The sequence below is a fragment of the Melospiza georgiana genome, chromosome 2 (assembly GCF_028018845.1).
Source record: "Melospiza georgiana isolate bMelGeo1 chromosome 2, bMelGeo1.pri, whole genome shotgun sequence".
NCBI lineage: Eukaryota > Metazoa > Chordata > Aves > Passeriformes > Passerellidae > Melospiza > Melospiza georgiana.
In genome coordinates this window covers 114,528,158-114,549,540 of record NC_080431.1, presented here as the reverse complement: position 1 = coordinate 114,549,540, position 21,383 = coordinate 114,528,158, and the positions used below count along the sequence as shown (strand labels likewise).

Here is a 21,383-nt window from a genome sequence, read left to right as displayed (position 1 = left end):
CCCCATACAGCAGGACAGATGCTGATATGTGCAAGTTGCCTCCACTTCGGAAGTGTGCCTTTTGCCTGAGCTTGTTTCCCCTTAGCTGGTGATTTTTCTTCCAGCTTTTGGCAATCTCAGTCTCTGGGGTTAGGTGTCTGATTTGGCTTTAAATAATAGGCCAGGTCACAAGAGGAAAAGGGGATGTAGGGAAGTGGAGGTGGGCAGATATAATGAAACAAGTTCTGGTTTTGTAGGAAGTCTGTCTGAAAAAAAGAAGTGTAAAAACCGTGCTAGACCAGGAGAAAAATCCTGGATGAGTTTGTTCTCCCACAACTCCCATTATTTGGCTACCTGATCCCAATTCCCAACTTTTAAGCAATGTCCTGGGGGCTCCCATCTCCCTTTCCCTGCAAAATCTTGCAGAGGATCTGACAGAAAAGAGCTTTTTCCTGCAGGTCTGGCTTGGTGCACTCTTGCTGATGCAGGTCTGGTGCTCTCACACTCTTTGGTGTATAGGAAAGCAGACAGAAAGAGGAGTCTGTCATTCCCACTTTAGATAAATGGTTTTTCCAAGACCTTGGGGAGAGTTGGTGGCTGTCCCTGGCATCAGGCAGAGGTGTTACCAACCTTCCCAACCAATTCTAGCACATGCAAGAGCCAGGATGGAGGGATCCTGCAGGTGGGCAAACAGGGGCACAGGCAGGGCAGGCAGCTGCACCCCACTTACACACACTGCTCATTTCATAACTTTGGCGCCATTTATTTCTATAAATCCTTCCAAGTGAGCTGAAAGCATACTAAAACTCCCAAAAATGGGTGAGTCTGCCACTATCAGGTAGGACAATTCCTATGAGATTGCAGTGCCACATTTTGTAGGGTAGACTGGGTAATAAAAAAAGTTTTAATGCATTTATAAAGCACGAACAGCTAGGTATTTCCAGCACAGAATGTGGGCTTAAATTAGCATTCTGGCCAAACCTGTTGCATAAAGTAATGTTATAAATTAAATGCAGATTAATTAATTTGGATGAAAAAGTTATTCCCAGCATGGAGCAAAACAAAAGCAGCGTGAGTCTGTGACTGCACCAAAAAGAAAAGCTAAAATTCACTGTGAAACAACTCAATCTGCTTCCATGGCCAAAGTTTTGTGAAGCATAAGGGGCAAGTAATTGGACTCAACATAGAAATAAATGTTTTTGGTTGCAGTGGGGTCACTCCTGTGTTCCTGGCTTGCATCAGCTCTCTGCATGTCAGGCTAAAGACCAAAGAGAGTCCCAGTTTCCCCTTGAAGGCAGTGACATCAGCCAAGGCCCAGCCTGTCACATGCTCAGGCCTCTGTTTCCATATCAATCAGCCTTCTCTGGTGTCACACAGTGTTTATCCAGGCAAGAAAGCAGAAGGAAAAGCACGATCCAGACAGCTGAATGTGGGAGCCAAGTAAATGTCTTCAGTTATAACTCTATCACCACACATCTGCTTTTCTTTGGTTTTCAGCTGAAAATCCCAGCCCAGTTTGCCCAACAATGTCAGCTTTTAGCTGAAAAAACCACATATCCCAAGACTTTTTTTTGGTTAGTGGTGGAAGGAGAATCCCTTTGTTGTGTGGAGAGCTGAGCCATTTGGTCATTGGGCTTTGGCCATGACAAAAAATTCTTCACAGGGTGATCAGACCTGGGAACAGGCTGCCCAGGGAGGTGCTGGAATCACCACCCCTGGAGGTGTTTAAGGAAAGGCTGGACGTGGCACTCAATGACATGATCTGGGTGACAAGGTGGTGTTGGTCACAGCTTGGACTTGATGATCTCAGGGGTCTTTTCCTGCCTAATTGATTCTGTGGTTCTGCAATTTTCAGAATGCCTCAGCTGCTGGCCAGGATTTGCTTCTCAAAGGGCACTTGAATTATGGCAAAGCTCAGCCTCCCCTGTGCTGTGCCCTTCCTGCCCCTGCAATGGGTGACACAGGCAGGCAGGGCCGTCAGCTGTCCCCAGCACATCCCAAGGGGCCACTGCTGCACGAGGGAGGGGATGGAGGATCCTGAGCCCCTTCTCTGAGCTGCTGGGGCCTGGGGAAATGTTGGAACCCTGGATGCGGAGAATTTAAAACTTTCTGTGCTGAAAGGACAGACCCTCAGGAGAACACTGCATTTGACCTGAGGCCGTGGAGAAGGGCTCCCAAATGGAATGACAGAACTGGGATTGTGGGTGTGGAGTTTGAATAGAAGTCTGTAATATCACAGGGTGGAAAACTTAGAGTTTAAGGGTTTAGAATATAGTAATATATATTGTGGTGTTTGCTGAGGTCCTCAGGACGAGGTGAGAGATGAGAAATCTGACTCCGTGTTCTCAGAAGGCTGATTTATATTATATTATATTATATTATATTATATTATATTATATTATATTATATTATATTATATTATATTATATTATATTATATTATATTATATTATATTACTATTCTAAAACTGTACTAAAGAAAGAGGAAGGATACATCAGAAGGCTTAACAAAAACGATAATGAAAGCTCATGACCGACTCAGAGAGTCTGACACAGCAGATGGTGATTGGTCATTAACTAAAAACAATTCACATGAAACCACTCAAACGTGCACCTGTTGGTAAACCATGTCCAGACCACATTCCAAAGCAGCAAACACAGGAGAAGCAATCAGATAATTATTATTCACATTTTTCTCTGAGGCTTCTCAGCTTTGCAGGAGAAGAGATCCTGGCAAAGGGATTTTTCAGAAAATATGACAGTGATAATATATAAAGCTAAGTTGGAGGTTTTAGGGCAGAGGCTGGTCCTCCTACACCTTCTGCTCCATGGGTTTGGGTGGTATTTTGTAATTGGACAGAAAATTCTGCATTGTGGGACATGAGTGATTAGATATTGGGTTAAAAGTAAAAATAGTTCAGGTGTCATTTCTTAATTGGATAGTTTTTCCTTAAAAGACCTTGTAGAGATAGATATAGGGCCATTTTGTAGCTTGTTAGTAGGATGCTGTAGAACTCACAGCTTGTAAGATTCTAACATAGATAAGAAATAATAAACATTTGAGCCAGAACACGAAATACCATCTGCAGCCCTTTCCTCCTGATCCTGGCAGGGAAAGGCTGTGCTCAGCAGTGTCCCCAGGGCATGGCCATGTGTGAAAGCAGATTGTGGTTCTGGCTGAGCCTGACCACGGTCAGGAAACCACAGCGGGAGACGAGAGTGCCTGAGGCTGCTGCAGGGGAAGAAAGGAGCCTCCAGAGGAGGAGGGAGAGAGACTTCCCTGGTGGGAAAGGTCCTGTCTGCAGGGTGCTGTGGGAGAGAGAGTGCTTGCAATGCATCCCAAATCCACCTCTTTTTGGATGAAGAGAAGATGATGAACAGAGCTTGTAGCTCTATTCAGTCCATTCAGAAAAATGGACAATAAGGATTCTCCCACTGAGCAAAGGAGGGAGGAAGGGTGTGGGTCCTGCATCCTAGCTGTGGACACTGTACATTTGATACTGGTTTTAGCAGTGCACCTTTTCCCTCTTGATTCTTTCTCTGAAGGTGCAGGACAGCAGTATTTAGCATATCTGAGCTGAGCCATACCCATTCCCTCTCCTCCATGGCACGGTGTACAAACCCTGTAACGCTCCTGAGGACCCTAAAAACACCCACAGGGTTCAGCCCACCCTGCCCTTGCTGCTTCCAGCTGGTAAAATCAGGGCAGAAGGAGGCAGAAAAGGAGGCACTGCTGAAGCTGGCTGGGATGAGAGCAGGTGACTGAAATCTGCTGGAAGGAGTTATTTAATCAGCCCACAGCTGCAAGGGGTCTTTTGTAGATGGGGAGAACAGACTTCTATAAGGACTGGTACTTGACTTGCCCCCAGATGTCTTAAAAAGAAAAGTCCTGTTAAAGTGCTGGTAAAGCTTCCCACTGAGGCTGTTGCTGCAGCAGGAGATGTGGAAGCAGGGAGATTCCTGGCCAGAAAACTGGAGTAGTTGTGGTGGCAGTTGTTGCTGAGGTGTGTACATCAGGATTAATAATGCTCATCTTCCCTGTCAAGAAAGCTTTGCACATGGAAGGGGCAGTTCTCCGTCTTGGAGATGAATGTTGCCACACAGCTTTCACTTGCAGTTGTAAGAAAAGTGGGATGAGTTTATTTTGTGGATTTAAAAAAAATAAATGTGTTTTAAATATTGCTGAAATGTTTAAGCCTGTTAAGATGAAGTTGGATGTGACAATTTAGCCAATCTGTAAGATTCCTGTAATGAGAGAAAACTCCTGCTTCAGCAATCAAAGTGTGGTTCAGGGAAGCTCATGAAGATTGGGTTTTTTGTTCCCCCCTTGTTTTCCAGGTGAAGTGTAGCATCCTTAACCACCACAGTGGCAAATGTGAGGCACTTGTGGGTAAACAGAGGAGTCCTGACCACACACAGAGATCTTACTACTGCTGTCTTTAAACATCAATAAGGAAACTGCATCTTGTGTAAAGTTCTCTCAACAACATGTACTGGTTTATCCTTTTCATAGGGAAGATGGTATCTAATTCATGTAATTCAGAAAGTCAACTCTGGTAGAGCTAAGCAGCTGCAAGATGGTTTGGGGTTGTAAAGGATGAGATTCCAAGTAGTCTTTAATATCATTAAAATGATAGGGTACTTTTAAGGATGTGGCAGGATAAACTTTATAGGTAAAGGTTTATGGGTCTGAAACACCTTGAATTTGAAAACCACTTCTTTTGGATACAGAAGTTTATCTGAGGGTTACGACCTGTACTTGCAAACCTTGGATTGTGATGAAATATATGTAAAGCAATGCATTCATTTGTTCTGTTTTGCTCCAAGGTTCTGCTTGCAGCTTCTGTGTTTGCATGTAAATGCCTCTGCAAATTCCTGGGTGTGCACTATGGAATATTTACCTCTGGGCAGAGAAGCAAGCAGTGAGCAGGCAACCATCCAGAGAGCAGTCTCCCTAATGAGGAGGAGAGAGAAGAGAGAAAGGTCAAATGCCTTGCTAGGTTGCTAGAGCAGAGATCAAAGACCTTTCCTCTGGTGTAATTTATGCCATCTTTCCCAGCTCCTTCCTCTGTGAAGGTAATTTGGATATGAAGCTGGGTGGGTTAGAAACCCTGGCTGGTTTTGCCATCCAGTCCTGGCGTGGGTTTTATCTGCTGCCTGTAGAACTGAGGTTTCTCAGTGTTCATGATGGGCAAGGCTTCATTTGCCAGCACCAGACCTGCACTTCCCTCCCGCCTTCACATACAATGTTAATTGCATCTACGTAGTCATAGTTTGATCTTGAGATTATTTTCTGTTGGTAATTAAATGAAATTCCTTCTGCTCCCAAGTTCCTTCAGCTCCTTCACAGCCCAAGGAAAAGCATAACTTACCATTTCATTTTGTGCCTCCTAGCCCTTGGGAATCTGTCAGGAGCTTCACCAGACACGTGAGCTGCCACTTATGTCTCTGCAAAAGAGTGAAAGGCTCTTAATTCTTGTTAGAAGTGTTCCTTATAAGAGAGAATAGGTTATTTACTGGTGCTTCATTTGCTGTTTTCTTTCACCTGGTGTATGTAAAATGCAGGGTGTTATATAATTTCTGGGTATATATCATTTACAGTCTGTGTTTGTAGATTCACTGTGTGTTACTTTTGGGTTTTTTGCACACACTCTTGCAATTCCAAGAATGTATTTTCCTGTGTAGGACGGATGTGACTCACAAGCCCTGCACTGACTAGCCCTGAGCTCTCAGCCCAGTGATGGGATTTTTATTCTGCAGCCAGCTGAGAGTAGAAAGTGGAGAAACCTGATGGGTGTTGTATTTATCAGGAGATGTAGGCACCATCCTACAAACTGCTGAAAACCACCAAAGCTGCACATTTCCCAACAAAATAATGAGCCTGTAATGAAAACGAAAAGATTTTCTTTGAGGAGGCTTTTAAAACAGGTACTTTCTCAGGAAAAAATCCAAAATGGAGCAGGAGTGGAGATGGGAACGAATGTGGAGTTTGGGCTTCCTTTTCCTCATAGGATCTTGTAGATTAAAGAGTACAAATATCAGAGTGATTGTTCCTGTCTGTGTGCCCAGAGATGATGCTGATGGTGGAAGCAGTGTTTTATCCAGGATTCTCTTCCCACTGAGGAAGCTCTGTGTGGGGAAGGTGCTGGTGCTGTTCCCCTGCCTGCTGCTCCTGGCACAGTGTGGCTTCCTGGGGAGGGCAAGACCTGGATTTGTGTTCTTCTCTCTCTCCTCATGGTCAAGCCCTGCTCATGAATTGTTCAACAGCCCCTTCCTGATACTCAATGCAAACCATCTGCCATCGTTGGCTTCTTTGACATCAACAGTGTGTCCTGCCTGTCTCTGCTGGACTCCTGTGGTTGCCTCCCTCCCCACTGGAGGAGGTTTTGGGCAAGGGTGTACATTTATGGAAGTTTATTCCATATTTGTTTCCTTCCTGCCTACCTGTTGTCAATGAAACTGAGCCACTGATGGCTGCTCCTCTTGCAGAATCATCGAGGTTGGAAAAGGCCTCTGAGATAGAATAACCTTTGTCAGCCAGACCAGAGTGCCACCAGTTCTTTCTTGAGCACCTGCAGGGCTGCTGACTCCACCACCTCCAGCTTAACACCCTTCCTGTGAAAAATTCTTCCTGACGTCCAGCCTGACCCTCCCCAGGTGCAGTTTGGGGCTGTGTCCTGCCATTGTTGTTGCCTGTGACAAGAGTTGAGTTTATCTGCCCTCTCAGCTTTTTGCAGATGTTCCATTCCTCATAAAGCTGCCAAAATACCAGGAGCAAATTTGTTCTGCTGGACCAGGGTTCCCCAGCAGCCTCTCCTGTCAGGCAGCAGGGAGGTCTGGCCGTGCTGAGGGCGTCTGGCCAAGCAGGTCCTGTGTGACCGTGTTCACAGGGGTTCTTGGGTGAGGGAAGAGATGAGGATCTGACTCCATGTTTCAGAAGGCTGATTTATTATTTTATGATATATATTACATTAAAACTATACTAAAAGAATAGAAGAAAGGATTTCATCAGAAGGCTGGCTAAGAATAGAATAGAAAGAATCATAACAAAGGTTTGTGGCTCGGCTCTCTGTCCAAGCCAGCTGGGCTGTGATTGGCCATTAATTACAAACATCCAACATGGGTTAATCACAGATGCACCTGTTGCATTCCACAGCAGCAGATAACCATTGTTTACATTTTGTTCCTGAGGCCTCTCAGCTTCTCAAGAGGAAAAATCCTAAGGAAAGGATTTTTCATAAAAGATGTCTGCGACAATCCTGCTCTGTGGTACTGTGGCCATGTCCGCTCTCTCTCTACATACAAGTGGTCCTTATGATAATCTCCTTATTCAGAAACAGCTAAACATTTTGGCATTAAATTAAACATTAAAAGGCCAGCTAACAGGCCTTTTAAAAGGTGCAGTGGCAGCAGACAGGGCAGGAGCTCCTGAAAGTTGTATCATTCCTCTGGAAGGTAAATAATTTTTTGACAGTTTTCATTCTGACTCCAGGAAAACCTGGGTGCCTCCTGGAAGTTGCATTATTATTCTGGAGCATCAGTCATTTTCTGTCAGATTTGATTCTGACTCCAGGAGAAGCAGGGTGGCTGTTCCAGCAGAGCTGTTTTGTTTGTGTCCTGCCTTTGGCTGCCATCCTCCCACGGACTCCCTGTGGAGTTTCTGCTTCTCAGAAATGCCTCTTTGGAAGTTTTGGACTGGGGAGTGACTGAGATCAGAATTAAGATACACAGTTTGGGATGTTGAGCTCTCTTGCCATCCACGTGCTGGTGTCACTTCCCCACTGGAGTGAAGCTTGTGCATAAGGAGAGCAATGCAGGCCTTTTTAAGGAAGCACAGGAATGCTTCAGATGGTCTAGCTGGAGCACCTGACCCTTGATTTAGCTGAATTCAGTGCTGTTTAGTTGAAATAACATTTCTTTCTGGTTTGAGCTGACTTAACTTGATGTTCCCAGTATCCCAAAAGAGAGATCTCTTCCCGTCTGTTCAGCTGAGCTGGTGTAAGATGTATCATGTGGATAAGCACTTTAAACTTTGTATTTTATATTTCATTTTTCTTATTTTCCATTCCTGGTTTAAATTAAATGGAAGCTTGGAAACTTACTGTTTTTTCTTTCTAATTTTTTTACAAATTTAAAATTTGACCCATTTATTGGTCATTTAAATTATCTCTAGGAATTATTTAGGACATCTTTTTCCAGAGGTTAAAATAATTAATAAAGTAAGACTTTCAATGAATAATCACTTCATGAAGAATTCAAATGATAATTAGTAACTCTTTAACATGCTAACCTACCTGAAATAACATTAGGCATTGGGTGCAATTAAAATATATTATTAAATTGTAAGATGTATTATTAACTTGTAAAGCATGTGATTAAATTGTAAAATTAAGATCTTCTTGACAATCTTTGTGTCAGATTGCAGCTTTTGTGTCATATGTGCAAGGCCATGTATTGAGCACGCTAGCTCAGCCTGGATTAAAATTAAATCAATCAAGTAGTGAAGTAACCAAATGTTTCCAGCAGAACATCAGGGCTTTGTGTCCCAAAGCAAATGGATTCCAATTGTCCCTTTGCAGTGCAGGAGGGATGGGGTGAGAAAGGGTCTAAATGCTGCTGTTGGAGCACTGAAACTCTCCGTGTGTGGTGACCACAGAGTGTGCCACTGATATCAAAGTGGCTGTGAGCTAAGTGGGCAGCACAAACTGAAGGAACTGATTTGCTTTGTCAGCTCCTCCACCTCCCCTGGCACTTCCATCCAGCACTGGGCACTGAATGAATGTTGGGCAAGGTGGAGCAGACACCGGCTGGAGAAGGCAGCAGCAGTTCTGAGAGGATTAGCCAAAATCACCCACAGATGAATGAAGGCCCCTGCCAAGGTGGAAACTTCTCATTGCGCACCTGGCAAGGCTTGGTAGCTTAGTCACTGGTAATTTTTTTCAAGCATGTTTTTTATTGCCCTCCCTCCCTTGCATACCTTTGGCTTTAAGAACAGATTTATGCAAAGTGACTCTTGTTACTGGTGCTTGTAGGAGGGTTGAGGAGGCACCTTTCTCCGTGACTCTGTGAAATCCTGAGTGTACCCTGAGCTGGAAAATGCCACCTTGCTATTCCTTACCCACATCAAGGCCATTTTCTGTCATTTCTTCAAATGCTCTCCTCTCGTGTAACCACAGTAACAGTCCTATTACATTTAGGTAAAAGCCATTAGTTAATAGAAAGCTAATGAGTGAGTTTGCAAGTGGAAATTACACTCTGGTTTCTTAGAGAAAGTTTTATGATGCAACAGCCTGTACCGAAACTGGGTAATTACTTCTGGTCTCATCTGAAAGCAACCTATAAACAACATGAGGCATCATTTACAGGCCTGTCCTGTAATTAGTGCAAGGAGAGGGATTTAATACATTTTGGAGAGGGATACATGCTGATATATAGTCAAAACCAACAGTGGCTTCCTCTTCAAGGATTCTAGGTTCTGAAGTTGCCCTAATTTGAAAGCAATCTTCTGGCAGTTTGGGTGGTGGCAGTGAGTGTTTCTGTAGCCACCCTTGTGGTCCAAGGCAATGGGAAGGAAGGAGTGTCCTCTGCTTCCTTGGGGGACTGCCTGGGGCTTCAAAATGCTTCAAAAGGCTGCAAAATGTGCTGTGGTAACAGCTGAGTTTGGATTGGGATCCTGCTTTTCAGGTGCCCTACTGTGGGTGACTGGCCTGGTTTTCATGTTTGTTTGTTTTAGCAAACTTTATGCAGTTGTAATTCTCCGAATTTCCCTCATCTGCTGAGCACTGTGGCTCTGTGTGCAGTCACACCAGCCCAGCTGTGGAGGTGGTGGGTGGGGTGCTGCCTTTGGGCTTTCCTGTGTTTCCCCACGCTGCTGGAATTTCCCATTGCCTGTTTGAGGCTTGTTGCGGGCCACAAACAGGCTCTGGGGACTGAAAGGTTACCAAAGGCATTTCTGGTCTGAAAAGATTTTCCTTCTGGGAACAACGAATGAATGAGTGATGGTGGATGGTTTGCTCCTGGTGGAAAGCTGTAGAATCAAAGAATCATTGAAGTTGATCAAAGATCATCAAGTCCGCCTGTCAACCCAACACCACTGCTGTGCTCACCACTAAACCATGCCCTCAAGTGCCACCTCTGCACATTTTTTTGACCACTTCCAAAGATAGTGACTCCATAAATTCCCTGGGCAGCCTGTTCCAGTGCTTTACAACCCTTAACTTATTTCCTGATATCTAATCTAAACCTCCCCTGCTGCAACTTGAGGCCACTTTCTGCTCCTGTCATTTGCTGTCTGGGAGAAGAGGCTGACCCTCATTTGGCTACAGCCTGCTTCAAATAATTGTAGAGTGATTAGGCTTTCCCTGAGCCTTCTGTTCTTCAGGCTGAGCATCCTCAGCTGCTCCTCACCAGATTTGTGCTCCAGACCCTTTCCCACCCCATTGCCCTTTGTTTGCTCCACTGTACCACATACAGGTCCTGCAGCAGGAACTTGGAGTCTCCCTGGCTTTTCAATAAACACCATTGGTAAAGAGGAATTTATCTCTGGGCATGGAAATAAAATGTGCAGGGAAAACAGGGATTTCAGTTTATAATGGATCAGTTTCCAGAATTCAAACACAAATAAACACCTTCCCAAGGGTTTGAAGGAAAATAGCAAAACTCTAGAGGTGTCTGGCAAAAACCAGGCTGTATGTGACCTTGGACACTTAGCAGGCTGGAAGCCTTGGGAAACTAGACTGTGTTCTTGATTTCAGTACAGCCATTCTAAATAGCTCTCAGACTAAACTGAGGTAGTCTGTGGCTTTGTAAAATGGGAAGAGTTTGAAGGCTCAGGGGACTGATGCTTAAAGTGGCACGTTTCGTTTCAAGTTTCAGGGGGAAGGAAGCACGCTCTTGGTATGCAAGTGAGCAGAATTCAACCCCCGGCAAATGAAGCTACAGCCTTGTGGCTATTTGGTGGTTTCATCTGAAGTCTGGTCAGATTGAATTCTCAGACAGTCAAGATCCATGGATCCAGCTGTTATTTCTGAGAAATGTGTCTGCCATCTGCTCAATTGCCTTGTGGCAATTGAGGCAAATCCAAGAACGAGGAGGATTTTTGTGCTCGTTCCAGAGGGATGTCGTGTCTCTGCTGCCTTTGGGTGTGGGAACCCAGAACATCCCTCTGGCTGTCCAGGACAGCCAAGACCCCTGCCAGGGGGCTCAGGGACCCTGGCACAGAGCCCAAAACACCTGTGGGTTTGATTATGACCCGTGGAGCAAATTACCAACCTTAGATGAAGATCAGCAAGCCACAACAGTTTAGGTAGAATAATAGTGAAGTTATCAAGGGGTGGAAAAGTAGATTTTGGGGTTTCTGGTATGGGGGTTCAGGAGGCAAGATGGAGGGAACTGGGAATGTCCAGCCTTTCTCCTTCTTCTTCTTGGCCTCCATCTTCTGCTGTGATGTTGGCACTTTTGGATTGGTTTAAAGTAGAAGCTCACTGTCTAACATAGGTGATAGGTATTGGGAAGTAATTGTAAATATTGTACATGTAGTTTTTAGTGTAAAGACATAACACTGCCCCAGGGCGGGCAGAGTGCCTGGAACTGTCCTGCTGGACGGACCTTGGCAGGGCAGGAGAAAATTTTTTATAGATAAGAAACAATAAACAACCTTGAGACTGAGAAATGAAGAGCTCTGACTCATTCTTCAAGCGCAGGGCTGGCAAAAGAGACTTTCTAACTTTTCTTGGGGTCACTCTGATAAGCTAAAGATCCCAACATTTGGGGTCAGGGTTAGACAGTTTGGCATGACATCTGTCTGTAATTTTCAGTAGAGGGCCCTCATCCCATTCTCTTAAGACATGCTTTATTCTCTGTGTGAGATAACTTTTGAGCATTTAACTTTTCAAGAGAATGCTGCTGCTGCACGGCAGGGCAGGGCAGTGCCTTCCATTTCCTTTCTTCCTGTTGCAAAGACTCTTGGCATAGGGAGGGATTTCTTCCCCCTAAATCCCTAGGAAGTGTTCCCAGCCCCACCTATCCCTGTCTCGTGTGTCCTAAGCCCTTCTGGGACTGAGTTCTGCAGATCAGACACTGTGACACCTCAGGAAGCACAGCCTAAGCAGTATAAGTGTGTGTGTATATATATATATATATATATAAAATGTATTTATATGTATATATGTTTGTATATGTATGTGTGTATATATATATATATATGTATATATATATATATATGTATCCCTTCCTTGACCCTTGTGCTCTTGGGTCAGATTTATTCCTTGTGACTAGTGGTCTGTGGTGCTATCATGCCCTTTGATGAAGCTTCTGGAATGAGACAGAAAAGCCCTGGTTCCTGTTTGTAAAGTCCTTCTGACAGCTCCTACAAAAGTTCTTCTTTTTCTCAATTCCTTTTTGCCTTTCTGAGAGTTTCCACTGCTCTTTGTCTTCCAGTTCCAACAAAATATATTTTTTCCTCTTTTGGTGAATAAATTATTTTTCTCAAGAATAAAGATCTCTTTCAAGAGATTAGTTATGTGAAAAAGGCACAGGAGTGTGAAGCTTTACCTCTTAGGAAAATGTAGCCTTAAAAAGTAGCTCCCAACTGACAATGCAGAAAGAGAAAAGGATTCATTCAGCTGAATCTATGTTATGTATTTTTTTCTTATTTTGGAGGCAGTTCCTGCCTGAACATCTGCTTCTAATACTCTCTGTATAAGGGTTTATTTTAGTGTTGTTTAACCTATAGAAATATTGTGGGCTAGAATGTTAAGATAAGGATTTAATTTTTTTTCTTCACTGGGATCTTTTTTTTTTTCCTCTAGCACCTGCTCAAACTAAGCCTTAAATCAGTGATATTGCCTGACTCTGGAGTATTCAACAACCAAGCAGCTAAGCTGATTCTTAGATTAAATTATGTAAAGAGTCCTGGAAGCATTATTAGTTTAACTCATATCAGTGAAAATGTTTGGATTAATACAACACTGACCAATACTAATACTTCTAAAGTATTATTATTGCTCAGTGAGCAATATCAATACTTCTAAAGTACTTTTACATCTGGAGATGTAAAAATGAGACTTGGTTTTGAGGCGTGATGATCCAGTCTGGGTTACTAGCATCACTTTGGGGCAGAGAGCTCAGCTTCTCTACAAGTGTGCTACAATCTCTGAAATGATCATTTCACCTTCTTACTGACTGGATGTGTGTGAGGTTCTTGCTAGATACAAACTGGAGAGAAACCTATTGGCATAGGAGAGAAGATGGGTGAAATAAAAATACCTCTCTACCCTTCCTCCAGCCTTCCACACATGAATTATGTATAAATTATGTCAAATGGTAGGAATTCCTGAGTACACCTCCTCATAAGACAGATACTGGCAAGAAGGACCAAAATGGGTTGAAATATGTGGGAAGTTCTTGCACAGTATGGGTGTGGTTGGCAGGTATTTTGCCTTGCTTTTTCTCATGGCCTTTCCCTGCAATTGCAGTTACTACTTGCCTTAAAGGGCTTTGTGCCACCTGGATTAGAGATTCCCTAAGGGAAACAATTTTGTCTTGTTAAAAATGAGGATGGAAGCCTAATCCTGTGGTTAGTCTGTTACTTGCAGAAACCTCCCTACACTGAAATATCTCCACCTAGTTTAAATTTCTTCAAATAGTTTGCAGCTCCAATATTCAACGGGCTGAGCTCCTCTGCCTGCGTGGAAATCACAGAATTATTCGAGCTCTTCCTTTGTTACCAAGCTCCCCCAGAGGGACGAGGTGCATGCACAGCTAGATGTGCACAAGGCTGGTTCAGGCTTCTTGGAAAAGCAGAGTCAAGAGGGTATTGCTGCCTGAAATGATGGAAAGGGCAAGGAAAACTTAGAAAGGATGTAATTTGACAATAATTGAGTTACTGAACACCAAGTAAGGGCCCAAGGCCAGGATGGATGGGGCTCTGAGCAACCCAGTCTAGTGGAAGATGTTCCTGCCCATGGAGAGGGGCTGGAATGAGATGATCTTAAAGATCCCTGAAAACCCAGACCATCCTATGAACAGTATTGAGCTGTTAAGATTGTAAAGCTCCAAAATGATCCATTTTAAAAGTGTGGGGTTTTTTTCCTGTCCAGTCTGCAGCTGTCTTTCACACAGAGCCAGGATTATGAAACCCCCTTGGTAAATGTTATCAGCCCAAGGAAGGAAAGAGGAAAACTCCCTCCCTTGGAAGATTTGTATCCAGGTAGTGGATATAGCCTAATCAAAAGGGAGAGGGAGAAAGGGAAATTCTGGGGGAATTTCTTAGGAAGCAGAAGAGAAACTATTTCAGGTTCAAGAGACTGCTTTGAGCTGACAGAATAGTCAATAAAATGCCTTTATTACTTTTGTTTGATGCCTTAAATAGGAGGAAGTGTAACACACAAATGCCAGAGAATTTCTATTCTCCAAAATGACTTTCCAGCCCAATATTGTGAGAGCAGGGAAAATCCTGACATACAGATGTTTATTTTTGCTAGCAAGAAGCTCCAGGATTACCAGTTTCTTTTCCCTATTGTGATTCTTCTCTTCCCTTAGCTATTTTTATTTTATAATATCTCAAAAAGAGGTTCTTTCTACAAGATGTGGTTGTTAGTGATACATATAACAATCTCACCAAGCCTCAGTAGTCAATTTATTTTTTTCCTCTATCAGACTTGTTAAGATAATATATCTCATCCCTGACTTGAAATGCCAAAATAATTGTAATTATATTTCTTATCAGACAAGAAGAGGAAGAAACTTGGACCAAGTTCAGAAAATGCTTTTGTTCTACAGGAGGGAGTTAAGTATTCATCAACAAATTGATGAGCCTGACAGGTAAACGAGGCTAATTAGCAGCCTATGCACTGGATGTGGAAATGCTGCGAATGGTGGGTCTGAAAATGGAACTTCAGGGTGAGAGGAGAGACAGAAACTGAAATTAATCAAGGCAGGTGTAACTTTTGTTGGCTCTTCCCTGGAGGATAATGTTCACTTTATGGGGACTGAGGTGACAGAGTCCCTTGCTGGAGGTTTGCACGCCTGGAAGATAAACCCTGAGCACCAGAAACCACCTGAGTCACAGCCAGTGTTTTTCAGCTACTAAATGCAGTTGTTTGAACATGTTTATGAGCAACTGTTCATCACAAAGATTTAATAGACCTGGAACAAATCCTGGGGTCAATCAATGATAATAATTAGCTCACTGATGTCAGAGCTTAGGAACCCAAAGGAGCTGGTCTCTGCCTGAGCTGGTCTCTCAAGGAGCATTGCTCTCTTAAAGTAAAAGTGAAGGTGTCTGTCTGGGTTTTATTTGAGGTTTGTTTTCTCACAATTCTTGTAAAAGACCTGCAACTGCAGTTTGTGAGAACTTTTCAAGGACAGAGGAGCTGTTTATAGAGTAACTTTTCCCAAGTGGTTCATAGCATGTACTCAGTATCTCTGGTGTGCTGCTGAATTATCTCTCATACTTCTGCACGTTCCAATGGCACCTTTTTTTAAGGAAGTTAAAAACCAGATGTGTAAATAATTAAGAAATGGAAAAGCTGTTCCTTTCTCCAGGAGCCCAACTTGGCTTTTTCCATAGATGCCCATTGTGAAGCACAAAGTATTAATGGAATACTTTGTAGTAGTAAAAGGATGGACTCCTAGTGGTTCATGGGCTCTTGAACCAGTGACAAAAATAAGACTGAGAGTTGCCAAATATTGCAGGCTTAAACCTGACCCCCACTTCCCCATGGAATTGCTTTCCCAACCCCTGCTTTTTGAAAATATTTATGAAGCTGAAGCCTACACATTCTTTTAAACCTAGCTGCTCTGGTGTTGGAGCAGAAAGCTTGCAGTTGTATGGCTGTGTTACAGCCATGGTAATATTAATGTCCAATTAACTTCTGCTTGTCAGAGATGTGAACAGGATCCTAAGCACAGGCCCTTAAAAATGCTTGTAAGCACTTCATGCTTCTTTTGCTAATCTGCAAATAATTGTTCCAAGTGCAGAACACCCATACAGAGGTACTTTGCCCAGGTGCTGAAAAAGTGTAGACTTTTGGTTTCATAGTTGAGGTGCATGTTATTTTTTTTTTTTTTTGAATAAAATGTCTATAACAGTAAATTTGTGTAAATTGGAGAAGGAAGAGTGGGGATCACAAGCACTTCCTGCAGGCCCCATGATCTGGAATGTTTCCTCAATGCTCTTAAAGCTTTCAGATCTTTTTAATGCCTGGTTCAGATTTAGTTCAGCCAAATGATTTTCTATCTAGGCACCCATCTCTCAAGCATGATCAGATCTTGTCTCATTCTTGTCCCACCAGCAAAAGAGCAATTTCTGTTATTAGTGCAAGAGCATTCATAGCATTTTTTTACCCCTGACTGTAATCACAGACACACAGGGAGGTGCTGGCTGCTTTTCAAAGTAAAAGGCTGGGGATTTGGAAGCAAAGCAAGGAACTCCTTTGTTTTGAACCTCTCTAAAAGACCACTCGTGTTTGCTTCCTGCTTATGCATTTCTGCTCAGCACCATGGCATGAGAATGAGGTGGCATCTTCCCTTCTACCCTCTTCTGACAACAGTGCCCTGTTCTTCCCACGGCTGTGTGCATGTAAATTATTTTTCATATTACCTGCTCTCTCCTTTAGGTCTATGTGGGGGCCTGCTGAAATTTGTTTCATTATTATCATCTGTGCATGTGTCTTGGAGGGGAAGGGCTGTGTGTTACTTTTGCTTTTTCTGTGGTGGTTCAGTGCCTTGGTTTTCCTGTTGGAGACTGTAGGACTTCAGCAGGATTTTTTTTTTGTGAATGATCTTTTAAATTAAAGCCACACTTGGTTGAAGTGTTTTTCTTCTAGAATTGGAAGACGACCAACAGCTCTGGTTTTAAAAATCCAAACCAGCTCCTTCCATTCCAGCTCTCCCCTTTCCCCCAGTGGACAGGAAAAGGTCTCTTCCCCCAGGAGAAAGCGAAGGAACAGTGTAAGATGGAAGCCACAATTTCTTATGCTGTCACCTTTCTTATTGCAATTTCTTTCTGTGTCTTCCCTTTCCTATTGCAAATCAGCTCTTGCAAGCCCTTATCTGGGGTAACTGGGAGAGAGAATAGAAAACCCAGCTACAGCAGCATTAGAGATGGTTTTACAAAGGATGAATTTAGAACTGGGAGATAGCAGTTGGCATAGAAATGTTTTGCATTGGGTGTTACATTCTCTGATAGACTGTGTTGAGGGAAGGCAAACAGTTGTTCCATAAGTGCTGTGAGAAAAGTGCACAGAAGTGCATGGAAAGGGGAAATGAATGCTGGTATGGGTTCTCTGATGTCTCCTGATGTTAATGCTTTTGCTTTCTAACACAAATTCCCTGGACTCAAGATCTGACTTTACAGGACTGTCTTAGTTTTGTCTTTTCTCTTGCCTTGAGAAGAGAATCTCTTTGGAGTTTTTTTTTTTATTATTATTATTATTTTTTGCAAGATTTGTCAAAGGGCTAAGAGGAATGTTGGGGGGAAGAGGGAGGAATTGAGCAGGTGTTTTGCTTTATCCCACAAACCTTACTCTTCTTAAGAAACCAGGTTGTGAACTGTTAATTACATCTTTGTGCAATTGGCTGGTCCTAATCTTTGAGCTGGGATAGAGTGGGAAAAGTTAAGCCAGACCTTGAACTTAACAACTGAAGATCACAACCCAATATGTAAATTTATTATAGCTTCCAAGAACTAGGGGGAGGATATAATCCTAAAAGTTACTGACTTTTAAAAAAGTTTTTAGTTTGCTCTCCTAAGGTGAAATGGTTCAGTGAGAAGGGAGCTCTGGTAATGAACTGTCCCATTGCTTCAGAGGATGCTGATTTTGGTTGTAGCCACATAACCCTCTCACCAGTGAGTATGTTTAATACCAGAGAGTCCTGAAAGTAGGACACAGCTGAAAATAGGCTGGAGAATGAATATCTGAAATCAGCCAGATGGTATCAGGCTAATAAATTCTGCCCAGATGTCTTGTGTTGCAATAGCATCTGGTGGTCACTTTGTAATGGGTGGCAGGGTCATCCTGGGAGGCCAAAGGGTCATCCTGTGAGCTGTGCTGTGGTCCCTTTAGATATGGCCCTGGGCTCAAACAAATTACCTTAGCAGTGAGTCACTGGATCAGCTGTGTGAGATTGTTTTCTAAAGAAAACTTGCTGGCTATGCAGGCAGCTGCATCTACAGCAGGGGAGCAGCACAAGGGTTGCTGCTGTCTTGTCTTTTTTGCAGTCTAGAGTGCACCAAATGAAATCTTTCTCAGCTTCAGAGATGCCAAACAGCATCTCTTTTAGATGCTTATGCTGTTTGGAGCATGTTGGTAAGCACTGGCTTGGAAAGAAAGAGCAGCAGTTTGTGCAGAACCACAAGGTTTCATGCTGTGAAAGATCAGCCCAACCTCTTTGTGGTTCTACACTTTCAATGTAGGAAATCCCCCTGTGAAAGTTTTAGGTGATCTTTGTTTTGCAGTCTGTTTTCAACTAGCCCTGAAGTGGAAGTTGAGGGTGTGAAATGCACGACCCACACAAGGCTTGAAAATTCAGCAGAGCATTGCACTGCCCCACAGCTGGGTCTTTAGTGCTTGCCTTTCCCCAAATGACTGAGCCCTTTTCTTTCCAAAACAGCAACATTTACCTTCACCAGTGTTGTTGAGGGGTCTTGACAGTGCTCTGACTGAAGCACTGCTTGTGTGACATCTCTTGCTCCCAACACTCATCCTTGCCTTGAACTCCTGCTCTTTCCTTTCCATTGATCAACACCCTGTGAAATATCCTCTGATGCTATCTCACACCAGATGTTTTTCCCCTAGGATGATCCAGTGCCTGCTCCTGCAATGGCAGGAACAGGCTGTAGCTCCACAGTTGTGATTGGTATCTCTGGGTAGCTCCAGGAGCTGTTCCAGTGCCACAGACACAAATCTCCTCTGCCACAGTAGCCTGTGGCACATCTGCTTTGGCAGCCTCTGAACCCTTGGCTGGAGTTTTGCACAAGTCATGAGGTTTTGCATCACCTAGATGACAACTGTTCTTTGGAAATCCAGGAAAAGTGGGTTGGAGCACTACAGTGATTGTGTCTGTGGCAGTGATTTTGGAAACACTGCTAAATACTTGTATTATATGGCAGCTAATTTCTGGTTGGGTGCATGATGTGTCTTGGAGCATAAAAGGCAGAAAGATGCACTGGGTGTTCTAGCCATGTCAAAAATCAACGGGGTGTGTGAGTGGAAATCTCTAATACCACCTAAGAACTCTGAATCCTTGGATATCTTCTCCTGGAATACCAGAGAAGCAGTGTCATTCGTGAGGCCATCCATAACCGAGTAGGAGGTTATGGCTGTGTAGTGTCAGGGCCAGCCTTCTCAAAGGTTTCTGTGCTCACATTTCCCAGAGTCATGACAAAAACATTGAGCATCCAAGCTGTTATAACTTTGAAACTGGTTACTTTCAAGCTCCTCTGATATTCTCTGCTTTAGTGATCTCCTGAGGTGCACACGGACCTGAATCAGAGACAGGATCTCAGCTTTCTCTCCTGTCATTCTCATTGAGAACTATAAACACCAGTGGATAGCCCTGTTCTCTGGGAAAGCAAGATGTGTAAAGTATCAGTTGAAGGAACTGTGTTCCTTCACATTCACTTCACATTCTACACTTTTTTTTTGTACACAGAATAAGACACATGTGAGATCACTGTTTATATCTGGGTTTCTCTAGTTAAGAATGCTTGCTGCACTTTCCTTAGAAAGGACTACCTTCCTTTATTCTGTTCTTGCACAAAATGTTTAAAATCATAGGCCAAATACTTTATTATTTATCCACATGCAAAATAGAGGCAGGACCATGTCTGACTGGGCTCTTTTGGCATCTCGTAGTATGCTGTGGATATTTTGTTTGGATGGAAGGAATGTCCTTTTTTGCATGTCTTAAATTACTTTTCAGTGTGTTTCCAATACACTGAAAGTGTGTGAGAGTCAGTCTCTCATAAAACACAATATTTTCAATGCACAGCTGTTGCTACCAAAGTAAACAATTGATTTTTCTGCTTTGCCATCAGATTCTGGGGAAGTAGGCACTTCTGGGAGATGTCTAACAAAGCCGTATCCTGGAGGATTTTTGTCATTGCAATGTGCTAGGCAGATGTAGCAACTATTATTATAGACAGATGTGGCAACTGAGTGGGTCTTGGGAAGAGATGTTTTCCCTGATGTTTTCCACAGCTGGACTGTCTAAATTCACATCCTCTCTTGCTATCAGCTCTTCATGAAACCCCATTTTTTCGATGAGCCCAAAGCTTGAGTTCTGAGTAGTTGTGGTAAAAAATGGCCAGACTTGGGCCTTTAGAAATGACTAAACTTGAGGTGAAAACTGCACAGAAACATTGATTTGGAAAGGCAGGACTCATTCTCCAAATTGTCTTTGCTTATTGCTAAAAGGAGCTGATGCATTCAATGGGAACTTGATTGATCCTTGATAGGAATGTGACAATGACCTACTTCTTACCCAAACTGCATCTTGTAACTTCAACTGGGGCAGTGGGGAGAAGTGTTGTGTGGAACTTCTGTGCAACCTATTGCATCCCTAACTCTCGAGGGAAAAGGGATGTGATGTCCTCAGATGGGAAAGTACCAAGTGCTAATTGAATAGCTATGGCATTTTGCATATTTTACAGACTGCTGCCAAACATCTCGAGGCCTCATTATAATGCAGGCAAACAAAGAATTGTGTTTGGATCTTTAGAGCACTATGGAATGGCATTAAGTATTAAACACTACAGCTGCCCTTTCTGCAGACACAAATGTCCATTTGTGAGAATATATAATGGAACAAGTTTGGGTTTATTTCCTCCCCTTGCTGGCACATTTGTGTTAACTAGTTTTTATTTGGTGTGATTTGTCCTGTGCTTTAACTGACAGCTGTCAAATAAACTCCTAGCTTCTGAGTTCAATCCAAGGGAGAAATGATCTGTAGGAAGCACTCCAGGTATGTTTACATGACCTACTTTTGAAGCACTTCCTCAGAGCACTCACAGAAATCTTCTCTAGATGTTAACATGCTGATCCCATTTGTGGTTCAGAGCCCTTACATTCCTGTTCTGCTACCAGATGGGATTTGAAGAGCCTTGTTAAATTTGTCTCTTTCAATGCCCCAGATTGTGAGGAAATCAAAGCTGACCTCGCTGCTTCTAGGACTGTTTATTTAGAGGACTAAGAGTGTTACATGTTGGCCTTTTTATAATCACTCAAGATGTAAACCATCGTTTGAGAGATTGAATTGGCAACTGAAGGACAGTGAACACCTCAGAGCAGCTCTGAAACATAACACAGGTTTCAGAAATTGAAGCTAATCCTATTTCTATGCAGTTTTTCAGGGACAGCAAAATGTCTGGGCCTTGCAGCCCTGTTCAGGAGCCGCCCAAGA

At 43.2% G+C, this 21,383-nt stretch overlaps 1 protein-coding gene across 1 annotated transcript in view; it reads right to left on the bottom strand.

The window, feature by feature from the left end:
- LOC131080221 (V-set domain containing T-cell activation inhibitor 1-like) overlaps nucleotides 1-21,383 on the bottom strand; it is a 33,936-nt gene that overhangs the window by 7,014 nt on the left and 5,539 nt on the right. The window contains exons 3-4 of the mRNA XM_058018368.1: nucleotides 5,351-5,426; nucleotides 4,880-4,932 (exon numbers count right to left, since the gene is read on the bottom strand). Of these exons, the coding sequence (XP_057874351.1) occupies nucleotides 4,880-4,932; nucleotides 5,351-5,358 (61 nt within the window). The 5' untranslated portion in view covers nucleotides 5,359-5,426. The remainder of the gene's footprint in view (nucleotides 1-4,879; nucleotides 4,933-5,350; nucleotides 5,427-21,383) is intronic.